This window comes from Asterias amurensis, chromosome 7 (genome assembly GCF_032118995.1).
Source record: "Asterias amurensis chromosome 7, ASM3211899v1".
NCBI classification, from domain to species: Eukaryota; Metazoa; Echinodermata; class Asteroidea; order Forcipulatida; family Asteriidae; genus Asterias; species Asterias amurensis.
Window position 1 is genome coordinate 21,168,907 of NC_092654.1, and position 25,901 is coordinate 21,194,807.

Sequence of the window (25,901 nt, forward strand, 5' to 3'; positions counted from 1 at the left end):
TAAACACATTTTGTAACCAAACTGTGAGGAATTCCCTCCGAGAAAACCAGAGAAAAATGTATACAGTTTTAATTTGTCTCCTTTTAAACATTATTTTAATATAATTATACTGTCATCGTTGGCAGTTTGGTTGTACACATCTTTAAGATGACACTTTTTATACTTTTTGTAAATCCTTGACAGCCCCTGTCCAAATTGTAAATCATTGTGTGTCGAAAGGTTTAAAATAAATAAACTAAACTAAATTAAACATAATCGGGTTCCGAGGGAGCTTTTATTTCTCACATTTGGCGGCAGGCCTCTTATGCAGCAGGACTGTGTTAATACCATATTATCTCATATATTGATAATGGTTTGTTTGTTCACTACCATTAACCCTACGTTTCGCACCCTTCTCAATTCATTTCTGATGGCCGATTAGTTTCGTTTGTTGCTGAGTGTGTAAACTGATAACTTAGTTTCGATTAAAGGCACAACCGTCGATTCTTCCGAACTCTTCCTAACTTAAAATTAATCTTGGGACTTGGGGCGAGTAAAGTTTCGTCTCCAAAGACGTAGGACGCACCGAACCCATTTTCTAAGTTAGGACGGGTTACTCGTCCTAACTCGAAATAGAATTAATCCTAGCGTTTCGTGAAATCGGCTGCTGGACACTTTTTGTAACTACTCAAAAATTGTTAGAGCTAAGAAAATAATTGCTGGCTATTGGTATAAAGCATTGTGAGAAATTGCTATCTATGAAGTAGCGCAGTTTGGGGGAAAAGGGTAATTTCTTACTAAATAAAAAGGCCACGTGCTTGAAGTCTTTTAATATGTTGTAGTCACCTGAAAGCACACTAATTTGTGCAACAATGGTGTTTTTACTTTCATTATTCTACTGCAACGTCGACGACAAATTGAGGCAAAATTGTCGCAGTTTTGTTATTTTATGCATGGTGTTGTGATACCCGTAGTGAGAGCACTGATCTTTGATAATAAATTAGCAAACGCAGTGCCTTTAAAGCAGAAAGGGTTGTGTCCTCCAAAACGTGAGCAGGTGTAGACACAAGTACGATGGAGTCTAAGTCTTCAAACGTTTGGTTTCTATTAGTGGATTCTTTTCCTAGAACAAGGAAGTGAGCATCTTTAATGAGATGATTCCAGGTTGACCATGGATAAAGATAATATCGATACCAATAATATTATCAATAACTTTGGTCTTTAAATGAAAAGTTAACAAGATACAAATTTAAACATCCATGTATCAAACCTTATTGAATAAGCTGGCCTATAATGTTATGTGTTTTATAGGTAGTCCTATTATACTGGACACTATTGGTAACTCAAACTAATTGCAAGCATAAACTCTTATTTGGTCACGAGCAATACGGAAAGCTGTTGAAAATAACACAGTGTGAGAATTGTCTTCCTCTGAAACTATAGTTTTTGAGGAAGAAGTAATTTCTCACTCCATTAATATTAAGATACTTCAGGCCTGTTTTTTTTTCATTTGATATCACACAAGTTTGTGCAACAATGGTGTCCAGTGCCTTTCAACAATATATTGCTATTGTCAAGTTTTAATTCGAACTTTTGACAACAGTGTTCGCCAAGTTTTCATCATGGTCCCGTACGTTTATGCCTTGTTCACATAACGAGCCAATTCCTAAAAACACTGCACAAACTGTGGGGTGATAACAGCTTTTATGATAACAACTATTTTGAGTAATTACCAATAGAGTCACAGTGCCTTTTAAGGGGATGCGACTTTTTATTTCAGATATCAAAGAATAAGCCATAAGGGAAACTGAGTGTGGGTAAAATAATACAACTATTACAAAATCAAGTGTCATCATTTGAATACTGCCATACTACTGTCAGAATCCAGAGATAGTTTTCTTTCTTGGAAATCTGATTTGAAGGGCGTAGACCATGTATCAAACAGACAACAAAAGAAGACGAATCTTGGTCGAACTGTCTGGAGTTATGTTAGTTCGACTTTCTTGTCATTGGGAGGAAGGTTGTGGAGTGGGAGGGAATGAAAGTTGGCGTTAATTGTTCTCTCTCATCGTGGAGACTGTTGTTGAAATGTGTTTAAACAAATTGATTATGCCTTGTCGGGGTTTTAGAAATGTCTTATTTTGGGTAATTTTGTTAATTTGTCATAATTTGATCGCGTCAATCAAAACACTACTAGTAATTTGTGGGTCTTGTTTCTAAATTTTGACACAATGAATTATGTATTTTATCGGATGATTTCTATTGGTCTGATATTTTATAATCTTACAGATTAAACGTATTTACTTATTTTAACTAGTATTTACTTTGTTCTGTTACACCATAGATGTCCGCACTGGACTGTAGTCCAACTCTAACTTAGCGTCATTTCATGACAGCGGCTCCGGGGGAAGCAGATGTACCAACAGAGTCTGGCCACAAGGTCATCGCCACTCCGGCCCAGACTGACCAATTGTAGGGGTTTATCAATACAACCCCAGCCCAAGACTGACCGTACTGTACAGTGTGTACACAAACCGCAGCTGGTTCTATTTACAACCGTGGGTGATATTCTACCATTCGTAACCCCTTGGCCCACTGGGATCGATGGGGCCAGACAAGATAGAAAAATGTGTCCCGACTCAAGGACACTTTGACAACAGAACAATTAAATCCAGACAATAACAAACAAATTATGATCAAACGCCCAGTCACGTCCTCAGAGTCTACTATAACGTCCCTAGAACCTGTCAAACTCTTCCTCTCTGGTCAACGGCGAAGTGCTGGCCATCAGGCCAGTCATAATTGGTGTTTTATATTGACTAATTTTGAACTCTTTGAAATTTGTATATTTTTTGTATATATATCTTTATTATTTGACTGAAATTCAACATTTGGCTGTGATGGTCTTTTATAGACCCATTTCAAACCAAATCGAAGGTCGTATAATACAAACATTTGGTTTGAGGCCTCCATGAAGATTTCCATATTGTGCTTTTGGTTCGAATGATGGTGTTTGCAAGCATTGTCGCCTGCGTTATTATTTTGAAATAAAACAAATAAAGTATTGTCTTGGTTATGCATAGATTCGTCAATGTGCCAGTTGTCTAACGTTACGTGATTTATGAAAAAGGGCAGGGGATTGCGTAACTTTGGGATATGATACTTAATCTTTTTTTTTTTTCTTCACAAGTCTCCTCAAAACAAAATTCTAACAAGTTACTTTAACTCCGAGCTCGCTGATGTCAAACCTGCATTCAAGGCTCCTTTTTTAAATGAATCCTTGCGTTTTCAAGGAAACATCTGAAGGGGATGTATCATGAAATCAGCGTGGCGTGAAATCCAAATAGAGGAGGCATTTAACTTGAAGGATAGAGGAATTAAGGTGCCCGGATTCCTCATTACTGATTAGGAGACGTGGCTTAGCTGGAGAAGTTCTCCCTTTCCGCCACTTATCTGAAGGATAATACAGTTTGAATAACATTTTGTGATATAGAGAAGGTATATGGACTCCTTTGGTAGTTTGTCAAATACCAGTATTTACCACTTGGTGTATATCAACATATGCACAAAATAACAAATCTGTGAAAATTTGGACTCAATTGGTCATCGAAGTTGCAAGAGAAACATGAAAGATAAAACACACTTGTTGCACAAATTTGTGTGCTTTCAGATGCTTAAAAGGGGCTTCAGGCCTAAAGTTTTAAACAAAATATTATTTGAGTGAAAAACAGCAGAGGGAGCCGTTTCTCAGTGCACAATGTTTTATACTATAAACAGCTCTCTGTTGTTCGTTAATAAGTAAGTTTTTATAAAAGTGTATAGTGCCTTTAAAACTAGACGATCGTCTGAAGTGTGATGTCAAACTGACATGAGCTTATCGAACTATTCTAAACATGATCAGGTATGATCGGTTTACAATCCAAAATTAATCAACATAAAGTGGTATAAACACAATCGGTAACATTGAATGTTATCACTGTTTATTTGCATTTGTTCAGAACACTTTGACTTGAGTACCACAATCTCTACGATATTTACAAATAACATCCTTTTAGTTGACGGCTAAATACTTTGTCATAAACATTTCTATTGAACCTTTCATGATAACTATCCCGTAAGTGCTATAGAAAACAATTATAGTATTGTATTGTAATAAACTTGACGAACAAGTATTTAAAAAAATATCATAATGTTGAAAATAAGAAATTGTATAAAAAGCATGTGAAAAATAGACAATTAACTGTGCCATCACAATTATACACACGAGAAACGGAGGCTTTCCTCGCTGCAGGCACGATTTGTAATTATGGAAGAAAAAATAAAATCGTATGGATATTGGATATTGCACTGTCTGATCCTCAGCAGCTATACTTTTAAAAGAAACTCAAAACTTGTTCAGCTTTAAATGTGGAAAGTGTGTCACAAACTGCAAACATTTCTGGTATGACAAGTGCAGTGTCTTGCGTGCCAGGAAATTCTTGGAATGTACAAGGTCGTGTGTATACGTGATCATTCACTCGTCAGATGTTCATCTCACCGATAGTGTATACGTGATAGCGCCACCAAGCGTCAGCATCTCGTAAACAAGCAATGTTTTGAAAGTGCTTGTTAAAGAATATGGAGCCACAGAGTGCTTTTGGACATTGTCGTTTGCAGTTTGGCTCTGAACATGTTAGAAGATTTGGGATAACTAATTGGAATTGAACATGAACTTGAAATTCCAAAAGTTGTTTTTCTGATTTCCATTTCATTTGGACTTTAATGCTCATGTTTTGACTCACTTCAGGTTCCAGTGATTGTTTACAATCAATTCAGATTGTAGATTCTAAATAAAAAAAACACCAAAGGGTCACTTATATTAGCCACGCAAACCGTACTAGATCTGTAAACAATTACCTTTTGTTGGGGTCTTTAACGACAAAAACTGTTGCTGTCTAAAAAAAAAAAACCGTTGATAAATAGTTTATGAATCTTCTTCTTTGACGTTGTCGTAAATAGGTGTCAGAATACCGTCACTGTCTTTACTTCCAGAGGAATATCTATTCAAAAGAGAAGAAATTCAGGTACACTTTCATTAGATATAAAAGGTGATTGGCATTGGAAACTGGTTTTCTTTCCGTGATGTTCTTTTATAGTTTTTCTTCCTCGTAATTATTTGGCAGTAGGCCTAAATGACTTTCTCAGCACTCCATTCCCCAGTTGGCATCAAAACGTATAGAAATCTGCTTCGATGTAAAAGTAAGGGGTAATATTATTTTAGGGCCTATAACAATCAAATTCCATGCAAATGTTAGAAATTAGAAATAAGTAAAAAAAAAAAAAAAAAAAAAAAACAAGGAGCAAGGAACCACGACAGCTGAAAAACAAAAACAACCAGAAGAGATTTTTCTACCTGGTAGGATATGTTCACTGCAATAATCCCACCTTTCGAAATAATTAAAGGCAGTGAACACTATTGGTAATTACTCAAAATAATTATTATCATAAAACCTAACTTGATTACGAGTAATGGGGAGAGGTCGATAGTATAAAACATGAGAAACGGCTCCCTCAAGTTATGTAGTTTTCGAGAAAGAAATAATTTTCCACGAATTTGATTTGGAGACCTCAGATTTAGAAATTGAGGTCTCGAAATCAAGCATCTGAAAGCACACAACTTTGTGTGACAAGGGTGTTTTATCTTTCATTATTATCACGCAACTTCGGTGACCGATTGAGCTCAAATTTTCACAGAATTGTTATTTTATGCATTATTATGTTGAGATACAGCAAGTGAGAAGACTGGTCTTTGACAACTACAAATAGTGTCCAGTGTCTTTAAAAACATCGATCGTCTCCTATTATTTCAACTCGTGCTTTTATCAGAACAAACGGTTCTTTTACACACGATTCCCATCTAAAACCTAATCAGTTCTTAGACTCAAACATAAACCTAATAAACACCTAGCTTAGCGTACCTTCTACCTTTTCCAAATGATCCTTTTATATTAGGAGGGTACATGTACCCAGTCACGCTGATAGGCGGTGAGTGACGGAGTAACATGGCGATGGTCCCAGCACCCTCGGTGTTTTGGTAGGAAGGTGACCGCAAGTAGCCACTGTTTGGACGGGTGGGACTCTCATAATCGTTCTCCTCGGTGCGTCGAGTCTGAAGATTATTTCGAAGATGGAGATTGCGAATATAAGAACATGGCATCGGTTAAAAAAAGGAAAATTCACAAAGCAAGGACCATGCTTCTACAGTGTGCTTTGTCAACAAGGGAAGTAACCTCAAATATCCCTTACCAACTGAACTATTGGTGGCGCCCTTGATCGAAAAGCTGACCACCAAACTGTTTTCGATGATATTGTGGTGCTGGTGCGGGATGAGTTGGGTCGGTATATATCAACACACATGCATAACCCGCTTTAGGACCAACAAACCAAATGGTGGTTGGAAGTCGTAACGTGAAAATACATCCGGGTATGAAGCTGAAACTGTATGTATGTGGCTAACAGACACTTCACAAAAAGGTGCTAGAATTAACATGTATAAATGGGGACAGCGGCGCAAATAACTTTAATCAATTCAATCAAACTAACCATTCGATGACATAATGCATATACGGGAGTTGCAAAACTTGACAATGTGTTTTGATTATATAAAAAAAAAAACAGGCAGGTGTAAACGGTACTCTTAATGTAAAATAAGTTACGAAAACAAAAGTGGAACAATTGGGAAATATGAGACTTACGTGTGGCGCACCATACTTGTTACACATTCTCAACCTACATATGTATAAACCAATGAAGAATAGGCAGACAGACAGTATACAACTCGCAACAATCGGCGATAAGCAAGATTGATCTGTGGATAGAAGAAATACAAACAACAAATTTCTTTTTAAATGAGACCAATTTAATAATTACAGTCACTTTTGAATTGTCACTTAAGTGAGTCTTAAACAAATAATGTCGAGGAAGAGTAAATTGACCGACTAAAAACCACATACTTTTTACACAATTCCTTACTCTGTAAGGAACAGAATTCTGTAAGTTACAAAAATAATTATTTATTCAAAATACACATTTCAAAACGTTTACAAATTGCATCCGTCACTGAATTTATAGTTTTTTATTTTTACCTGCAAGCTTTAGAATCGCATTAGGTTTATCCACTCCAGGGGTGACTTCAATATCCGCCGGTGCACTCTCTGACGACCCGTACATGGTTACCACGGAAACAACATACGTCGTCAAGGGAACGAGCCCATTTATCGTGACCTCATTCTTGTCCACTATCATTGGGGTATCTGACGGGGTTTTACCTGGTGTGAGGGTCACTTTGTACCGGTTGTATTGTCCCGATAACAGGGTCCATGAAACTGTCACTGATGAGTTTGTGACCTCGACGAGGACGATGTCTTGGACGGTGGCTGGTCCTGCATGAATGCAAAGGTTGGTAATGTTTAGAAACTTCCCATCACGTTAAAGACACTGGACACTTTTGGTAATTGTCAAAGACCAGTCTTCTCAGTTCACTTGGTGTATCTCAAACGACTGGATTTGGGTTTGGATTCGGCTCACGCTAGCTTGGCGCCGCGGTTGTTTTGACAATTGCGCGTCTTGGGTATACACACTCAGGGCTTCAGACGAAAGGACGGAGCCTCAGGCCGAAACCAAACAGAAGCCTTGGGCCGTGTCCGAAACGACAACTTCGGCTACAGCTACGTCTAGATCAGCGCGTCTACCAGTGTTGAAGAATAGGCAGACGCGCGCGATCTAGCCGTAGCTGTAGCCGAAGTCGCCGTTACGGACACGGCCTTGGTTTCGAAAAGGGCCTATATACTCACGTGTTGTGACAATCTCTTCTAGAACCAATCCGCTACCATCCGATGGTATAATTCTTATGGTGTATGTCGTCGTTGGTTCCAGTAAAGTAAACTCATACTGCAAGGTACCATCATCGAATATGACGTCAGTAAAAACGTCACTCTTATTGGAGAAGAGTACAACGATGTGCCCGTCGCTATGGTGACGAGTATCATCATCATCCTCGTATAGCAACGGACGGTAGAGATTACCAGGTTGTGGTTGGTGACGATGTTCGACTGAGCTCGGTGTCGGTGAGGACGTGGTTTTCAGGAGACGAACTAAAATTTGAACGCTGCTTGCGGTTACTTTTTGCAGGAGAATTCGAGATTGTGGCAGGGGGGCTGTAAAAGAAGAGAAAAAGCTCCTTGTTAAAGAGTGTACAATGGAGCCATAATTGGGCAACAATGTATCAAATTAGTTGTTGATTTAAGCGTATTATGTTCATAAAGCTGATGTCATAATTACTATTAGAGGTTGCTATATGATATGGCAACATATTTATTTAACAGGCACTTGTTGTAATTAATAAGGCATGATCCATTGGTACTTCAACAATACCCGAATACCAGTTTTCGGTGACCACACCAAAATGAACCGGAAATAGTATGTTACGCATGATAATGTCGTCTTATACCTGTGGTTAAAGTGAGATTCCTTGCATTACTTATCGTCTTCGATTCACCCACACCACTGACAGCGACCAGACTAAAGACCAATGAAGTATCTGGGTCTAAGTCAGTGACGTAATACTTGACGACGCCCTTGTCCAATGGGCGCAGCTCTGTGACTGTTTCTCTCCAGGCTGCCTGATAGGAGATCTGGTATTGGTCGAAATATCCACCGCCTGGTTTCCAAATAAGGACAACTGAGGTGGAGTCTAAGGTGTCTTCTTCGTAACTAAAACTAGTGGGAATGCTTGGCCCTGGAGGAGTAAAACAATTAATAAAGCGTTTCAATAATGTCATTCCCAAGCCAAATAGTACCAACTTTAAAGCCTAAATTTATCAAATGTAATCAAAAGTTGAAGCATAGGTCATCATGTTGTAAACCCCAAAAACGTTCTTATTCAAAAGATTTTAAGAGCCTACACATTATTGTAATCGCTAATAGTGTGGTGCACCCACAAAGGCAGAGCTGTGTATTGGGAGAGTTGCGACATGGAGGGACAAGTTTCTTTGGTCACGTGGTTGCTGGACGCTTTGTCTCCAAATGCAGCACCAATGGACAGACTAGTCTGACACCCCGTGTTCGCCAATGCATTTCTTGTGGGAAAAATGGCTTCTAATCGCAAATTGTCGTAACGACTCTGCACAAATGCAAAGTACTGCGCCCTCACTTGTTCTTAGCTTTGTCTTCAGCGTATCTCCGACTCCAGTGACGTAGATTTGGATTTTGTACTCAACACCGGGAGAGAGACCACGCAGTGTACGCGTGGTAAAACTTTCCCGCCTGTTGATTGGATGATACAAGTGGTCAGAGGCTAGTGGTTGGTCACTTCCAACTGGCCAGGTGTAGATGAGATAACTAGAGGCCTTCTTGTTGACGTGTTGTGGCCAGGTGATCTCAAGCTCCGTGCTCGAGTAGTTGTTTAGAAAGATCTTGTCGCCTGGAATTTCAACTGAATGGAGAAAGATAATACTGTATTATTGGTTTGTGAATAGTTCGCACTTGTATATCAGAAATATAGAATAACAAACAAACTCAGAGAGAAGTGTGTATCTTTCTTAGTAGCGGAAGAAACTTGGTCATTCGTTAAATAACTAATGGCTCGTGGTGCTCTGCATGCGAGTGACCAAAGAAGTAAACGAGAATAGTTTAATACCCAGAAACAAAACCTCAATTATTTTCGTTATTTCTTGTTACCAGTTTTCAAAAACAATCTTGAAAGAAGCGATGATAAAGAAAGTATTTGATTTGAAGCCTCGTTCAGGTAAAAATGAACCCCTTCTCGACAGAACGTTTAATACATGCTTGCCTATCTAAAAACACTGGGGTCGATTTGACAAAACATAGTCCTAACTATAATAAGCACTGGTCCTAGGACCTTTTAGTACAAGTTCAACACTTAAAGGCAGTGGACACTATTGGTAATTACTCACAATAATTTTTAACATAAAACCTTACTTGGTAACGAGTACTGGGGAGAGGTTGATAGTATAAAACATTGGGAGAAACGGCTCCCTTAGAAGTAATGTAGTTTTCGGGAAAGAAGTAATTTTTCACAAATTTTATTTTTAGACCTCAGGTTTAGAATTTTAGGTCTCAAAATCAAGCATCTTGAAGCACACAACTTCGTGCGACAAGGGTGTTTTTTTTCTTTCATTATTATCTCGCCACACCGACGACTGATTAAACTCACATTATCACGGGATTGGTATTTTATGCTTTTGTCAAGATACACCAACTGTGAAGTCTTTGATAATTACCAATAGTGACCAGTGTTTTAATAGGGCTAGTCCTAAGTTAGGACGAGTAACTCGTCCTAACTCGAGGTAATACTAGTCTAAACTCTTTATGAAATCGAACCCTGGATCTCAAATGCGTCATACAAGTTCATCAATAAATGCATCATTCAAAATAATATAATCAACATCAAAATTCCCTCTAACGCTTTAATTATGGGGAAATTTTGTTTCCCTGTTTGGCATAACAAAAATTAGATTAGGCTCAAAGTAATCTCAACGTATTTGGACACCGACCTGTCAATAAATTTTGTGTGGAGTTTAAAACAAAAATTCACACGGGACCGGATTTGAACTCATGTGAACGACTATGAGTGACATGGCTTTTGTACGGTGCGAGCCATGGGAGGGTGGTTGTGACGGCGGGAGGTTACAACTGAATGCTTTGTTGAAAATACATTTTCTACTCTCTCGATTTTCCGCTTCACGATTTCGCAAACACCTGGCCCCACTTCTTTGTGTGAAGTTGGATTAGATTCTGGTAAATGGAGCGAGTTAGCTGACAAGTCCCATCCATGTAGAAATTTATTCATTCATGTGCATCCTTGTTAATCTGTGAAGCAGGCGATTGGAAAAAATGCCTCTATTATAAAGAAATAAGCAGAGATGTTCCGGTTTAGTTTCAATTCATATGGATGTTTATAAAAGACTTCATGTGATGTGGATGTGTGCATCAATGGTTTACAAATAACCCGTCAACCGCATCAATATGTCATGTTGAAGCTGTCGCTTTTGAGAAATTGGGTTGTGCTCTTTTCACTGATAAACCATTACCTTTGGCCAAACCCAGGTGTAAAGTCACCTGGAATTGGTAAAATAAAGCTTTTGTCACTAATATGTGTGTTGATGAGTGGAATGTGTAATCAATTAACAAGGGTTTTAAAAAATTTGTTCTTATATCTTACTTACAAATTTAAGAGTAGGCCCCGACCCGCGAGGGCGCTGTTCGTGACGTCAATCGATGCGCGATATATGAGAAGAAAATGTTGCACAGCGCTGAGAAAAGACGTCGGATCGGACCACTAGGCACTATTGCTCTAGTGAGTCTGACCAGCCATGCAGGCTGATTCCATATTTAGTTGTTTTGCTGCATTGCCGGAAAAATGCAAGAAAAAAACTTTTTTTTCGAAATGTACAAACTCACGACTTGGACTTGAATGTACTTTGCACGTGTGTTAACTCTACGCACCAAGGCAAAGTCTGCCTCGATTGACGTCACAAAAGGGGTAGGCGGAGTCAACCCCCCAACCAAATTTATACGTTTTTCAAGCATATAAATCGTTACAAACAATTACTGCTCTTATGTTTGAAGTAATTTAAATTATATTTCCAGGTGAATTTAAACTGTGAACACAAATTACGTACAATGCACACTATCTTGCTCCGTGCTCAATAATCAATAATACACAACAGAAAAGGCAGGGCGGCAAATTTGCTAATTTGTCAAAATACAATCACTCCTTTGAAGGCACCGGGTACGTTTGGTTTAGGTCAAAGACCAGTAGCATCGCTTTATGAAATAACAAGTCTGTGAAAACTTGGACTCAGTTGTGACCCTTTTTATTCAATTAATAATTTGTGTTTGCTTCAGACCTGATTCTTATAATTTCAAGTGAGAAATCACCGCTTTCTCGAAAACTACATTACTTCAGATGGAGCCGTTTCTCTTTATAATCGTTACCGAGTAAGTTTTTATGCTAAAATTTATTTTGAGGGAATTAGCAAAAGTGTCCAGTGTCCAGAGTGTCCTACTGATGAATCTTACCCTTGACAATTGCTTGAAATGAGCAAGTGGCCACGTTCCCAGCTGCATCTGTTGCGGTATACACGACCTCGGTCCTACCGAGAGGAAAGACCTCACCACGGGCATGAGTGCTGATGATTCTCGGTGGTCCAGAGTTGTCCACTCCTCGTGGTTCGGTCCACGACACGGCGCCAGAAGTCTCTGTTGGTAAGACGTACGATAAGGCCTCCACCGGACATCCTTCTAAAAGTGGTTTCTCGTCATCTGATGATGAAAGATGAAGGTAATTTTATAGCTGAGCTTATTTGTAAAACAACTGGTGCAACATGAAGAAGTGTTGTGAGAGAGCGATCACAATGTCGCACGTGGGCCCAATTTCAAAGACCAGTCTTCTCACTTGGTGTATCCCAATATAGGCAAAAAAATAAAAAATCCTGTGAAAACTTGCACCCAATTGGCCATCGAGTTTGCAAGAAAATAATTAAAGAAAATAAAATACCCGTCTTGCATTACGTTGTGTGCTTTCATATGCAAAATTAAAGGTTTTAGCTGATTGTCTTTTATTATTTGATTGAGAAGTGAACTCTTTCTCAAAAACTCAAAGATGTAGTGAGATAAACAGAGTTAGCTGTTGCGGTATGACAACAAGTGATTATTCGCAAGAGTGCTAAAATGGTGTTTTAATAATTCAATTAATTTTGTTTAACTTACCAGTTACTACCACATTAAACGTACATTCAGCTTGGTTGCCATTGAGATCCATGGCCTTATACGATACCGGTGTGTAACCCATCGGGAATGACGAACCAAGGGAAGATGAAGACTCGAAACTCTTCAACAGAAAGTTGTCTGTTGCTTTGGGTACATCCCAAGTGACTGATGACCTAGAAGTACTTCCGGAGTCAGCAGGAATGGTGATGTCTGATGGACAGTTTGTAATTTTGGGTGGTTCCTCGTCTAAACGGAAAGGATGGTCACAAACAAATCAATTTGTTTACCGAGGAAACTGAGGAAGGGCTATTAATAAAGCATGCATTTTTTTTCGAAATCAAAATTCGTGGAAAATTGCTTCTTTCTCGAAAACAACGTCACTCCAGAAGGAGCCGTTTCTCACACTGTTTTACACTATATCAACAGCTCCCCATTACTCGTTATCAAGTAAGGTTTTGAGTAATTACGAAAAGTCATTAGCTTTATAATAATAATAACAATAATAACCAATTCTTATACAGCACATTTCACAATAACCGTATCAATGCGCTTTATATTTGTGCCCTGGTCATAGGGCCAATAGCATTCCCTTTTTAAAGATTCTCAGCTCCCTTGGGTGTAGGCCTATACAACCTGGGCAACAGTTTACATCGCTCCAAAGGCTTTTTCACTCACAATATCAACCTCTACCCTCGCAGGTACCCATTTATACCCCTGGGTGAAGAGAAGCAATTATAGTAAAGTATCTTGCTCAAGGACACAAGTGTCATGACCGGGATTCGAACCCACACTCCGGTGAATTCGCACCAGAACTTGAATTCGATGCTCTTTATCAGCTTTTAAACGTACGCCCATCAAGTACGACCAGCCAAATAACATTAAAACTGTAGCAAGGTAACAGGTAGACTCTTGTTCTTTTGAGAACTTGTCTTGCTCTATATTTTACTAATTCGCGGAGAAGGTTTTCGGAATTCGGGATCTTAGTTCTGAAAAGTATCGTCTGCTTTTAAATTGCTACCTGCGAGGAAGGTAGTAAATCGGCTAGGACTATAAGCTTTAGCTTTAATGATCTAGGGGACTTCTCGTTTATAACTTCACAACCGAGGAGTGAGTTATAAATTTGCTGTAGTCATCGTCAGGAGACCGCAAACCGAATATTGATACATCACCATGCAATGCCTCAAATCCCATAATTTAAACGGGCTTACGGAATAAACTAAGTTAGTTTTGGATTATGCTAGATCATGGAGGTACAACTTTTTAAATTCTACCTCCACAGTACTAAGTGGAGATTGTCTGGCAACCCACATTTATCTTTCGCATTCATAGGTTACTCCACTTACCATCAACTCGCACCACGAAACTACACGTGACCGTGTGGGTTCCGTCAACTTTTGCGTACCTAACATCATGAATGCCAACAGGAAACCTGTAAAAATAAAACATGAAAATTGTGAGCTTGTAAAACTGTATGGGAACCTCTACACGCCAATCTCAATTTTGTGGTCGAACCCTCTTAGGATAGTCATTACCATGTTGACGCGGTAGTTTCAAATCAACGGTATTTCTGTAATTGACATGAAATGTTAATCTGTGACCGAGGTCATAGAGTAAAGGCGTCATCGGTAGATATGATCTCATGTTAGTTCACGATTAGTCAATCATGTTGATGTAAGGGCAGTCAAATCTGGGTTGGTGACAGAGATGAACATTATTTGGGAAATCCAGGTATAAGCACTATAAGAGTCAAGATGGCCCATGTTACCCCCCCCCCCCTCAATCTTCAATAATCCATAACAAATTTGATTTGCACCTTACTAGTTAATCATCCCAATGGCATCCATCTAAACTTTATTTAAAGACAGTGGACACTATTAGTAATTTTCAAAGACCAGTCTTCTCACTTGGTGTATCTCAATATATGCATAAAATAACAAACTTGTGAAAATTGAGCTCAATCGGTTGTAGAAGTTGCGAGATAATGATGAAAGAAAAAACACCCTTGTCACACAAAGTTTTGTGCTTTCTGATGCTTGATTTTGAGACCTCAAGTTCTAAACTTGAGGTCGCGAAATCAAGTTCGTGGAAAATTACTTCTTTCTCGAAACCTATGGCACTTCAGAGGAAGCTGGTTCTCACAACGTTTTATACTATCAACCTCTCACCATTACTGGTAATAAAGAAAGGTTTTTGTGATGATAATTATTTTGAGTAATTACCAATAGTGTCCACTGCCTTTAAACCATTTGGGAGAACTTGGGTGGACAACCGTGTAATGTGTATAAAAAATAATAGCATTTGACGTCTAGGTTCCTACTCAGGTTAATAACTCAGATATTTTTATCCAAGGGTCTTCACCCCACGAGCTATGCTTCTAGGAGATTCCGAGTTGATCATGACATTGTAGCTAAAGTATTAGTGTATTGTGTAAGCTAACTGATTGAGTGAAAATATTCTGAACTGAACTGAAAGGAACACGTTGCCTTGGATCGGACGAGTTGGTCTTTAAAAAGTGTTTGAAACCGTTTGTTATGAAATGCATATGATTAGAAAGATATTTTAAAAGTAGAATATAATGATCCACACAAACATGCCTCATCCACACAAGTATCACTCGAAATTGCGTGGTTTTCCTATTACCTCGTCGACTAACACGGTCGTCCATTTATGAGAGTCAAAATTTTGACTCCCATAAATGTAAGTTGGTAAACTAAAAGGAAAACCACGTAATTTCGAGGCAAGTTTGTGTGGATCATTGTATTCTACTTTTAAAACATCTTTCTAACCGTATACATTTTATAACAAATGGTTACAAACGCCTTTAAAAGACCAGTTCCTAGAACTGAACAATCAGATGTAAAGAGGTATTTGTGATCGTTACCAGCACAGTGTTGGTATTTTTGCTTCTACATACCGTGGTTGCACGATCAATATCATAGAAATTCAATGAGTTTTGTGAGTTAAATCACGAACCTTTCTCCGGGGTTGTGGGTAACCTTAGTCGGTGTTACCTCCACTCCGTCCCGGTCGGCGAAACGAGGAATTATCCAGGAGACGCGGGCCCAAGACCGTCCTAGTTCAGTTGGAACCGAGATACCATGGGGGCATCCCACCACGGAGATTTCTGATGATGAGGCTGAAAAGGAAACGAATGGTTTCAATTCTATTCAATTCAATTCAATATAATTTAAATAATTTATACTAGTCCTACAACGGAGGAAGATTAATTTGCATATTATGCAATATACAAAATAATTTCACACAATCATTCTAGTGAAAATAATTAATTAGATAAATTAGACAAAATTATACCACATAATAAACCACAAGGGAGTCAGAACTTTATTACGAGGCAGCCATTTTGAATCAAGTCACAGGCTTGATTATACATAATATTTTTTTCTCTTCAAAACATACCTATTTATAGACACGCACTGCAAACCAAATACATACAACACTTCACCATGCAATGCCTCAAATACCATATAATAACTTTTTGGTATTGGACTTTATTTAAAGACCTTATATATGTCTTTAAAAGTTTGTTCTATCAACGTTTGTCGGTGCTTAAGAAGGCATCTGGTAAGGGATCATGTTTTACATTTACAAATCTTTACTTTAACCAACGCAACCCAAAGAGAGAATTTGTGTGCACATGGTTTTACCGCAGCCCTAATCTCAACAAGCCTGTCATCAAACATACGCTACCAAACCAAGCCAACAAATGTCATAATGTGCCTTTCCGTGCGCACTGGACACTATTGGTAATTGTCAAAAACCAGTCATCTCACCTGGTGTATCTCAACATGTGCATAAAATAGCAAACCTGCGGAAATTTGAGCTCAATTGGTTTTCGAAGTAATATAAGAAAAACAGAATAGCAAAAAGGTTTTTTTCCGACTCACACCATGTTTGTGCCGTGACGACATCACTAAGAGTCACATAAGTGACGAGAAGTGCCTCAAATACCCATACTGCTGACGTCATCGTCTGGAGAAATACAAGTATAGGGAGAAAATCATTAAAGTTAAATAACGGTTGTAACATAAATAGAGTGCTATGTTTTTATAAAGCATTTACGAACACCACAAGTGTACAGGTATAACATGCATTGTAGTCTGAGTGGTGTCAAGCTTACTACATGCAGTTACATGCAGAGAAAGTATAGCATTGAGCAAAATGCAACCATTAACTTTGACCGAGGAACATAAATTTTGTAAAGTTCCCAGTTCCTGTTATTGCCTCACTTTTACTTTGTTTACTTCAGAGTTTTGTTAAACAAAATAATTGCAGACCAACGATTGGTATCACCGAGTTGTTTTGTACCTCGTTTGTCGTTGGTGACGCAATACCACGAGGAGATTTATGTAGCAGCCACCAAAAATGTTCCCCTACCTCCGTAGCCACTCCCCATCCATCTTTCTGAACTACATCAATGTACTGGGTTTGCATGACAAAGAATCGATTTATTTCGTCTCTCTACAATGACTTTAGTTCCGGAGTAATGTATCGTCAAACACACCATAACCATGCGATAACACACGGCCGAGAGTTAGACAAGTGAGAGACACCATTTTCACCCTTTTCGCATTGTCGACATGTCTCCCGACGACACTGTTGTGAGTCTGTTTTCTACTCTACTCTTGAAAGTTTAAAGACAGAACAATACAAGTCTTAATTTGTTCCGTCATCCTTAAGCGGATACCACCCACCGATGCCGTTTACCAAACTTATTTAACTGTCAATACATCTCGTCAATGATTCGGTTCAGAAAACTCGAGGAAGTATTCGGGGGTTGATTGTGATTTAAGAAAACACGGAAGTGCACGGGTTTGTTTGCAATCTCCAAATACAGATCAACTCTGGCTGGACACGTTTGGTAATTGTCAAAATATTCTCACTTGATCTATCCAAACATTTGCATAAAATAACAAACTTGTGAAAATTTGGGGTCAATTGGTCACAGCAAATTGCAAGAGAGCAATGATAGAAAAAACACCGTTGTTGCATTACTTTGTGAGCTCTCAAATGCATAATAAAATGCTATTTTTATTTGAGTGTGAAATTGCTTATGGACGCGTTAGCCGTTAAAGCCATTGGACCCTTTCGGTTCAGAAAAAAAAAAAAAAAGTTCACAGATTTACAAATAACTTACAGGGTTTACAGAAGGCAATGGTGAAAGACTTCTCTTGAAATATTATTCCATGAAATGCTTTACTTTTTGAGAAAACAGCAAAACAATATAAATTCTCGTTAACGAGAATTACGGATTTATTTAAAACACATGTCATGACACAAGTGCTGGTGAGACTTTTTACCTAGCCTGCATATCGTCAATCTATAACAAATAACGCCCTCTATAATCCCGAATAGACCACTTCTGTTTTTAGACCATGCATGGAGCGAAGTCCTAATTAGTTGTGATGTCTTTCTACCGAAATTGGGCACATTTTGGGTTGCGCCAAATCCTTTCAGCCAATTATCAAACAAGATATATTTAAACATAGTACTCTAACGAGCCGGTTCCTTTAAAGCAGATCGTGTTTTTGTAGGTTGGTCTGTTTAAGGGTACCTATATCTATTTTAGTTTATGTTGAGTTCCCATTTTGGAGTCTGCTGAGTTCCCACGGGACCGAGTTCTCCGTCTTGGTTGAGAGGTGGGTCTGGGATACTAGCTAAATTAATAAATTGTTGGCTTCTTTTCAGCATTTCCCATGGTACTGGGTTGTGTGTAATGGTTTAAGGAAGACTTTGATTGGTGCTCTTCCAGGTCACAGTGTACTGAAGACTGAAGATGTAAACAACCCAGGTGTTCCACAAGACGTGTTACCGTATTGACTTACACCTTACTTCAAAGTTTGACTAAATATTTGTGTTTGGTGCTTTTTCTATATATATGTTTTATGTTGGCAACTAATGATTTTTACTCGTCTGCTGCTTTAGTTTAAGCCTACACCACTTCTTATAATCTAACAAAGTTCATAACTTTTTTTTTAAAACTAGGATGCAATTACACACCGGGTAAAACAAAACTGGGTATGAAACAAGCTTGGTACGAAATGACCTGGGTGAAACGACTTTGGATACGAGTTTGGATACTTTAAACAAAATGTTTAGGTACGGAATAATTTTGGGTACGAAACGACGTGCTTCTAACCGTGCGAAATCGGCATCATCAAGAAAATGATACCACCTTCAAATTGCGTGGGTGCAAAACGACTTCGAAACGACCTGGAACACAAAATGACTTGGGTCAGATGTGTTGGTAAAGGGCTACGAAAGGACCCGGGTACGAAATGACACGTACGAAACGACCTGGTTAAGAACTGGCTTGGGTCAGAATTTTTGGTACGGACTTTGGTACGAAACAACCTGGGCATGAGGTGACCTTTGTCAAATTTTGAGGGTAGCACGACCTCGGTACGAAACGACATCGATACGAAACGACCTGGTTAAAGTGACTGACTTTGGTAGGACATTTTGGGTTATAGGTACGGACTTAGGTACGAGATGACCTGCTTTAAAACGGTCATTGCCAAGGTGAATATGATTAAACCGTTAGACAATAACTAAATAATCATAAACTAAAGGCAGTCCAAATGAGTACAAGGTAGACATGACATTCTCGACATTCACAGAAACTTCCGCCTGAAGAACCTCAGCAACTGAGTTCTTTTCTCAAGTTTGATCCAAGTGATTTTTGTTCAAGTTTCCTGTTTTTATGATCAGCGCATGACATTGGAGTCATCCCCTATTCGACCTTCACCTACTTATAATAGGCTACCATCTTCATTCAAAAGGTTTTTAACCTCTGGGGCAAAATGGTGACAGTTACTAATTTTGTTTTCAGGTCTCAAAGGACTTCTCCTTAAAGGACTGAGTTAAGTTCATGTTTACAGACAGTGAAGTCGCGTAGCCATCTTTGTAGATTGAAACCATACAGCAGTGACTCATCCAAAATTTCGGAAGTTAGTTTTTTCCCGGCAGCATTCATTCCAGTTGAAGGCAAAAATAACTAGAGCCTATATGCGTCGATTGTCATCTAAACACTATTATGGTTACAATTTAGGGCAAATGATATTTTGGTGTACACTCACATTATAGATCCATTTTGATAAAAAAAACCTAGAATATGGAAAAACTTGTTTCTTTTAAAGTTGGATTGTTCGAATAATCATCACTTCGCAGTGACGAGTTTTTCCAGGGTGTTGAAGCATCTGTTTTAGTTTCCTGACATTTTGGTAAGAGTCATCAGACCTTATACGGCAAACTGAAAACAACGCTTTATTTTATAAAACAGATGTGCCATCGTTAGCAGCTTTATTAAGTTACCGTTGTTCGTTTCCGAAAACTCCATAAAGGTAGACCGATAGGAATATTTATTAGGTGTGTTGAGAAAACCACGTTCATGGTGCCTTGCTAATCGAACTTGTTTGATCTAGACGCAATCGGTTAGGATTAAAAAAAAAACCTAAAAAAAAAACCGTAACGGTAGTTTGTTAACGATGTTTCAGGTTGTTGGTGACTGTTTTAATTCACAGGTTAAGCAAGCTTTCGAAATTCATAAAATTTCGAATATTGGTGATCTACGAGTCAACGAAAAACTGACTTAACAAGTTCGCCAAACCAACAATACGTACAGTAGTAGTATCAGGCTGCCTCAAGACACACCTGGCTACCGTTTTTGAGTTACCAACAGAAAACTATCAACGGCCAACAGAAAACTATCAACGGCCTACAAGATCCTTACCGAACAATATATCTGCAAGTCTATCTTACGACATAAAACAATTGTCTAGAAAATCCCCAAACTACGTTGAATGCACACGTTTCATTCAGATTAAAAGTCTTATCTATAGTTTCACTGGCAATATTCATAAGCGGTTTTTTTAATTCTCAGCGTTCAGTGTAAACCTCATAATTTGACCATGTATACGATAACTACAAAATGTCACCACAACATAATTGCCGGTTCACCAAAACGGAACTCTTGATCTTAGTTCATAGTTCTAAATACAGCATTGTTTCCGCACATCATCGACTGCCATTTTAAATCGACAAATACAGAGAGACCCAAATACCACTTCATATGATTTTATCATTATAATAAGACGATTAATGGCGCAGTAAAGACGTTTAGAAGTTTTCTCTTTTCTAGTTAAATTTGAAGGGGTGGTACAAGATTGACTTTCAACTCATCTAAGAACACAATAAGCAAGTACAGTTTTAAATTAAACAAGGCTAAGAGATATCCGCTTTCTAGTTTGACTCCTTTCCCGCCATTTTGTAAACGATGCATCACTCTCGCGTTCGTTCAAACCAAATAAACAAACTCGAGTTAAAATGTGGATATCATCTGGCAGGCATGAGAAGTGAATTTTGTGTGATTATTAAATAAGTCAAAAAGGCTGATAGTGGTTGCGTCCGAATGATACTTGAAAATAAAGTGCACTTTGTAGATTGTGCTGCTTCTCATTATCCCCCATTATTAGGTAAATTAAACTTCTTTAAATACTGCCAGTTGGCGCAGACCCATCTATCTTTAAAATCAACAATATATTGCACTCGGTAGATTGTAATACTGCTCATTAAAGTTATGCCGTTGGTTTGTTGGTTGCGTGCGAATGGTGCTTGAACAAGTTAATTGCACTCTGTAGATTGCGCTGCTTCTCATTATCCCCCATTATCGGGTAAATTAAACTTCTTTAAATATTGCCAGTTGTCGCAGAACTATCTATCATCTTTAAAATCAACAAGATCTCTATAAAGGCTTATAACCTCTTTCTACAATACAAAGTATTTATTGAGTGTTCTTTGCGCGCCGCTTCCTCTTCAAGTAAGACTTCGGAACTCGAAATCCTAAAAATAGACCCAGCTGCAGTGTGCCATATTTTTGTCGTTTCCCGCTGGCTGCCTCGCTCTATTTACGTTTAAATTGAAGGCGGGTCGTCAGGGTATCAGACTCCGGTATGTAAGCTCTATACATCCACATAGATTCATGGATCATTCATCGCTTTAGTCAAGAACAAGGATAGCGTCACACAATCTAAATCTACGAAAGAATTAGAATAGGCCTAACTTGTGATTTTTTTTCAAGCTCAGACTATACCCAGTTCTTGCACGATTTAACGGCACTGGGCACTACCGGTAATTTCTCCAAAGTTAGCATAACAACTTACTTGGCAACGAGCAAGGAGAGTTAGCTGTTGATAGTATAAAACAGTGCTAGAAACTGTTCCCTCTGAAGTAACATAGTTTTTAAGAAAGAGGTAATTCCTCTTTCAATTAGAAGACTGCATGCCTTAAGCCCTTTTAGGCATCTGAAAGCACACACATTTTGTGTAAAAATGGTGTTTTTTCTTCATTATTCGCTTGCAACTTCGATGACCGATTGAATCCAAATTTTCACAGATTTTTATTGTTTATATATATTTTTTTATATGTAGGGATACACCGACTGAGAATTACCAAAGGTGTCCAAGCCTTTAATGAAAGCTTTCAATATACGCATCAGTACACTATATTTTCAACATTCTTTTAGTACATTTTTTTGCGATGGTTTAGTTGAACGAGTTAGGTCCGGTTCATCATTTTTAACCTATACATCGCCCATAGCCGCGTGCCTGGTTTACATAAAGGGCAACGTTATAGGATCGGGGACACAACTATAGCTGGATTTAAATAACGAGGCGCCTTATGATTATCAACAACAAGTCTCGAGAGATTGCTAAACAAAATGAGTCATACACAAGAGTTAAAAACATTTAAGTGTTTAGGCTTTTTGCCGATAAACACCCAATAGTTCGTACAAATTGATACCTTGCCAAGTTGGGAGAAATTAATCCTGACAAGTTAGCCAGGTTTTGCAAACTAAATAAAATGTATTATAGGATATACAAAAAATCACCCCAAATACACTCACGACCCAGATAAGCGAACTAAATGTCTTGAAGTATGCATCATTAGAATAAAATGTACTCTATAACACTGAAGGGGTACCATTTGAATCGTCAATTTCATCAAAATATTGTTATGAATACATCAAAATAACGATTAATTTTTGCTCTGAAATTTTGTGCACCTGCATATTTTAAAGGCATGGTTGTTTTTTTCCCGACTGCACATATCAGACAAAAAAGGTGTGGTGATGTTTGAGGTATTCGGTCGGTCTTTTCTCTCAACGGGTACTTTGACAGAACTTCAGATTAAAATATATTTCAATGTCTGGACGATTGATACTGGTGTATGAACATTAAAAACACTGGGTAATTTTCCGCACGTCGCCACCAAATTTATCCGCCGTTAATTAACTCCAAAACCACTGAATATTTGTCTTACCTTAGAAGAAGGGTTACCGCATACATACATCCATAAAAAAAAGAGAAAAACAGTTTGTAAACAATGGTCAAAATTGGGCCGTTTTTGAAGAAAAAAACGGCCAGAAGTTGGTGGCGAGGTCGTAACATACGTTTGGTAATAACTCTGAAAATAACTCTGAAAATCAATGGCAATAACAACTCAATTTGGAGAAGGCCTACTAGCAGTTTTGGATTGTATAGTGCATTTTTGATGAACTTTTCACTTCGAAATACTGAAAAAATGAAGTAATGAAAAAATATATCCCTTTTATCACAACAAATTGTATGAAGAGCGTTACTTACAGTAGACTGTACCTGCTGCAGTATAAAGTACGCTCCTTAGATTGTGTATAGATTTGTCTTCCTGTGTGATGGGCATAACTCTTCAGATTTTTGGCAGTATCTAAAAAACGCTACCATCTTTTAAAATTAAATTTTCACAGGTTAGTTTTATCATCCATTGTTTTACGTTGTATCGTGGAGGTAGGAACTATTCCTACATCTATGGTTGTATATAGGTTCAATGAGGAAAAAAGTGGGTAACATACCAAACGTATGCAATCCCTTTAAACTACTAGTAGTAGTAGTAGAAGTTATTTATGTTCAATTATCAAAACAAGAAGCAACTTATTTTTTGTGAACACACACAGGTTAAATAGCAAACAGAAGCAATATCTTCAACTCAACATACTCAACAAAGAAAGCAAGTTATTGTCTTACCGTATTTCGCAGTCGTCACTGTACCCATAGGATGACTGAAAACGGTTGACTCAGGACGAACGGCGCGGAGCTTGCTTTGCTTGTAAATCCCAGCGAGTCAGTGGCAGCTATTCCTGTCGGTAGGAAGGGGATTGGGTCGCTTCAAGTTCACGTAGAGTGTGGGGCAGCCCAGTCACATTAAAGGGTTCACATAACCACGATCACTTAGGTTTTCATTTTCACCACCTTCCCTGCCCCTTTTTAGTGTGTTACCTTTCTCAAGTTAACAGGAAGCTAGTAGTAAATAAACTACAGCTAGAGTTCATAAATTGTGAGCAGGGAACATGTTCATGAGAATTTGATGAATTCTGGAATTGAAAGACTGGGCTGATTGGGCTACAACGACAGAAGCAGTGAGGGAGTTCCAAAGACCATGAGACAGAAAAACAGAAAAGGAAACACAAAAGATCTTCTAAGGCTGGGGCGCTTGGACAGGAATTTATATTCAAAGTAAATGGGAGGTTCCTAACTACGGGGACAAATGAAAGAACAAAACATGTCTCCACAGGTATGCACAAGAATGCGTGTTGTATTTAGTTCGTACATTATTACTGCAAGGAAAATTGTTTTACAAACAAGTTTGTGGAAGCTTGCTATATGCAGTCAATATAAGTTGAGTTATAGGACCCGTGCCGATTATTAATCGTGTCAACACAACAACATTCTCTAAATGATGATGACACCTCTTTATTTATTCCAGTTCAAAACACTTACATAAATAGGGGCAGATGATGGACAAAAATATGAGTCTAAACAGGTCCTAAATCTGGAATTTCTAAACACTCCTGAGTCAAACTGAAACGGATAACAGGGAACTGACGGGCAAGAAAACCTAGAAATTGGTTTACAAATTGGTTTTCTCTTTTATGTAGCTAGGCGCCAGTTTGACTCAATCGGAGTCTTTTTGACACACATTCAAGGTCAAACTAACCAAGAAATGTATCAGGCATGCCTGGACCTGAAACCGGGTCATTTATTTCTGACCTTGAAGTTTTTAGAGTGACAAATACGCCAACGATTTGTGTAATAATTGGACAATATATTTTCTGCCAATAATCACCTTTAAGTTCTTGCTAGTCAGTCACTGTATGACTGTTAGTCCTTGGAAAACCATTCACCTCTGACGTCGTTTGTGTTTGACGGTTATTTTGTGAATCCACACTGACAGACAGACTGATCCAAACTGTGGAGAAGCATGATGCTTGAAGCAACAACATTTTTTTAAGGAGTCACGTTTTCTAAGATCGGCAACTCTGGATAGTCTGTGATAGAAGTAGAGAAAAAGACCCCACACAACGGAGGAAACCAATGAATACAAGAAGGAATCTCTCCGTAAAGGCACTGTACACGTTTGGTATAATTGTCAAAGATTAGTGTTCTCACTTGGTGTATCCCATCATAAACATAAAATAACAAGCCTGTGAAAATTTGGGCTCAATTGGTCATCGAAGTTGCGAGAAGATGACGAAAGAAAAAAAAAACCTTGTTGGACGAACTTGTGTGCTTTCTTCTAAATCGACTCAAAAATAAGAATCCTTATAAAACAAAAATGGAAATAGTTTGAGAATGGAAGTTCTTATGTGCAGACTCCTTATTTGGACCCTGATTGGACAACGACTTGACAATATTAGAATATGTTCCATATTCATAGTGCAGTCAGCCACCGGTATAAACCAACAATGTACAAAAAAACTATTAAATCTCGTACCGTACTACGAGATTATGACGAAGATGTGAATTTCGAAAAGTAGCCAGACTATTTAATATTGCATGTGTATCCAATAATTGTGGGTATGCAAATGATCCAATACCAGGGTAAAAGAGCGGTCAAACTTGTAACTACTCGACACACCCTTGGGACGAGGTTGCGGCTTTGGCTTTTGGATTCGGCTAGCTTGGCCCCGCGGTTGTTTTGACAATATTGCGCTAGCTTTGCATACGTGCTCAGGGATTCAGACGAGAGAACGGAGCCTGAAGCCGATGTCAGATGCAATTGTGTCCGCCATGCAATACTGGCCGCTCTGGACACTTTTG

The 25,901-nt window shown here is 38.4% G+C and overlaps 1 protein-coding gene across 1 annotated transcript; it reads right to left on the minus strand.

Moving 5' to 3' along the window:
* Positions 1-3,853: 3,853 nt before the first annotated feature.
* Positions 3,854-23,914, minus strand: LOC139939807 (tenascin-R-like). Its single transcript, XM_071935937.1, has 13 exons — positions 23,829-23,914; positions 16,656-16,740; positions 15,724-15,886; positions 14,094-14,179; positions 12,751-12,996; positions 12,061-12,303; positions 9,170-9,451; positions 8,468-8,755; positions 7,812-8,174; positions 7,104-7,400; positions 6,714-6,826; positions 5,937-6,127; positions 3,854-5,018 (listed from the first exon to the last, which is right to left on the minus strand). Exons 2-13 carry the CDS (start codon positions 16,735-16,737, stop codon positions 4,943-4,945), a joined length of 2,430 nt encoding a protein of 809 aa, XP_071792038.1. The 5' UTR covers positions 16,738-16,740; positions 23,829-23,914; the 3' UTR covers positions 3,854-4,942.
* Positions 23,915-25,901: the final 1,987 nt, after the last annotated feature.

Coding starts and splice junctions, on each gene's coding strand:
- LOC139939807 (XM_071935937.1), bottom strand. CDS start 16,737: ATGACGTCAGCAGTATGGGTATTTGAGGCACTTCTCGTCACTTATGTG. Junction 12,997..14,093: donor TTTCGTGGTGCGAGTTGATG/GTAAGTGGAGTA, acceptor CTTTCCGTTTAG/ACGAGGAACCACCCAAAATT. Junction 8,175..8,467: donor GAATCTCACTTTAACCACAG/GTATAAGACGAC, acceptor CTTCTTTTACAG/CCCCCCTGCCACAATCTCGA.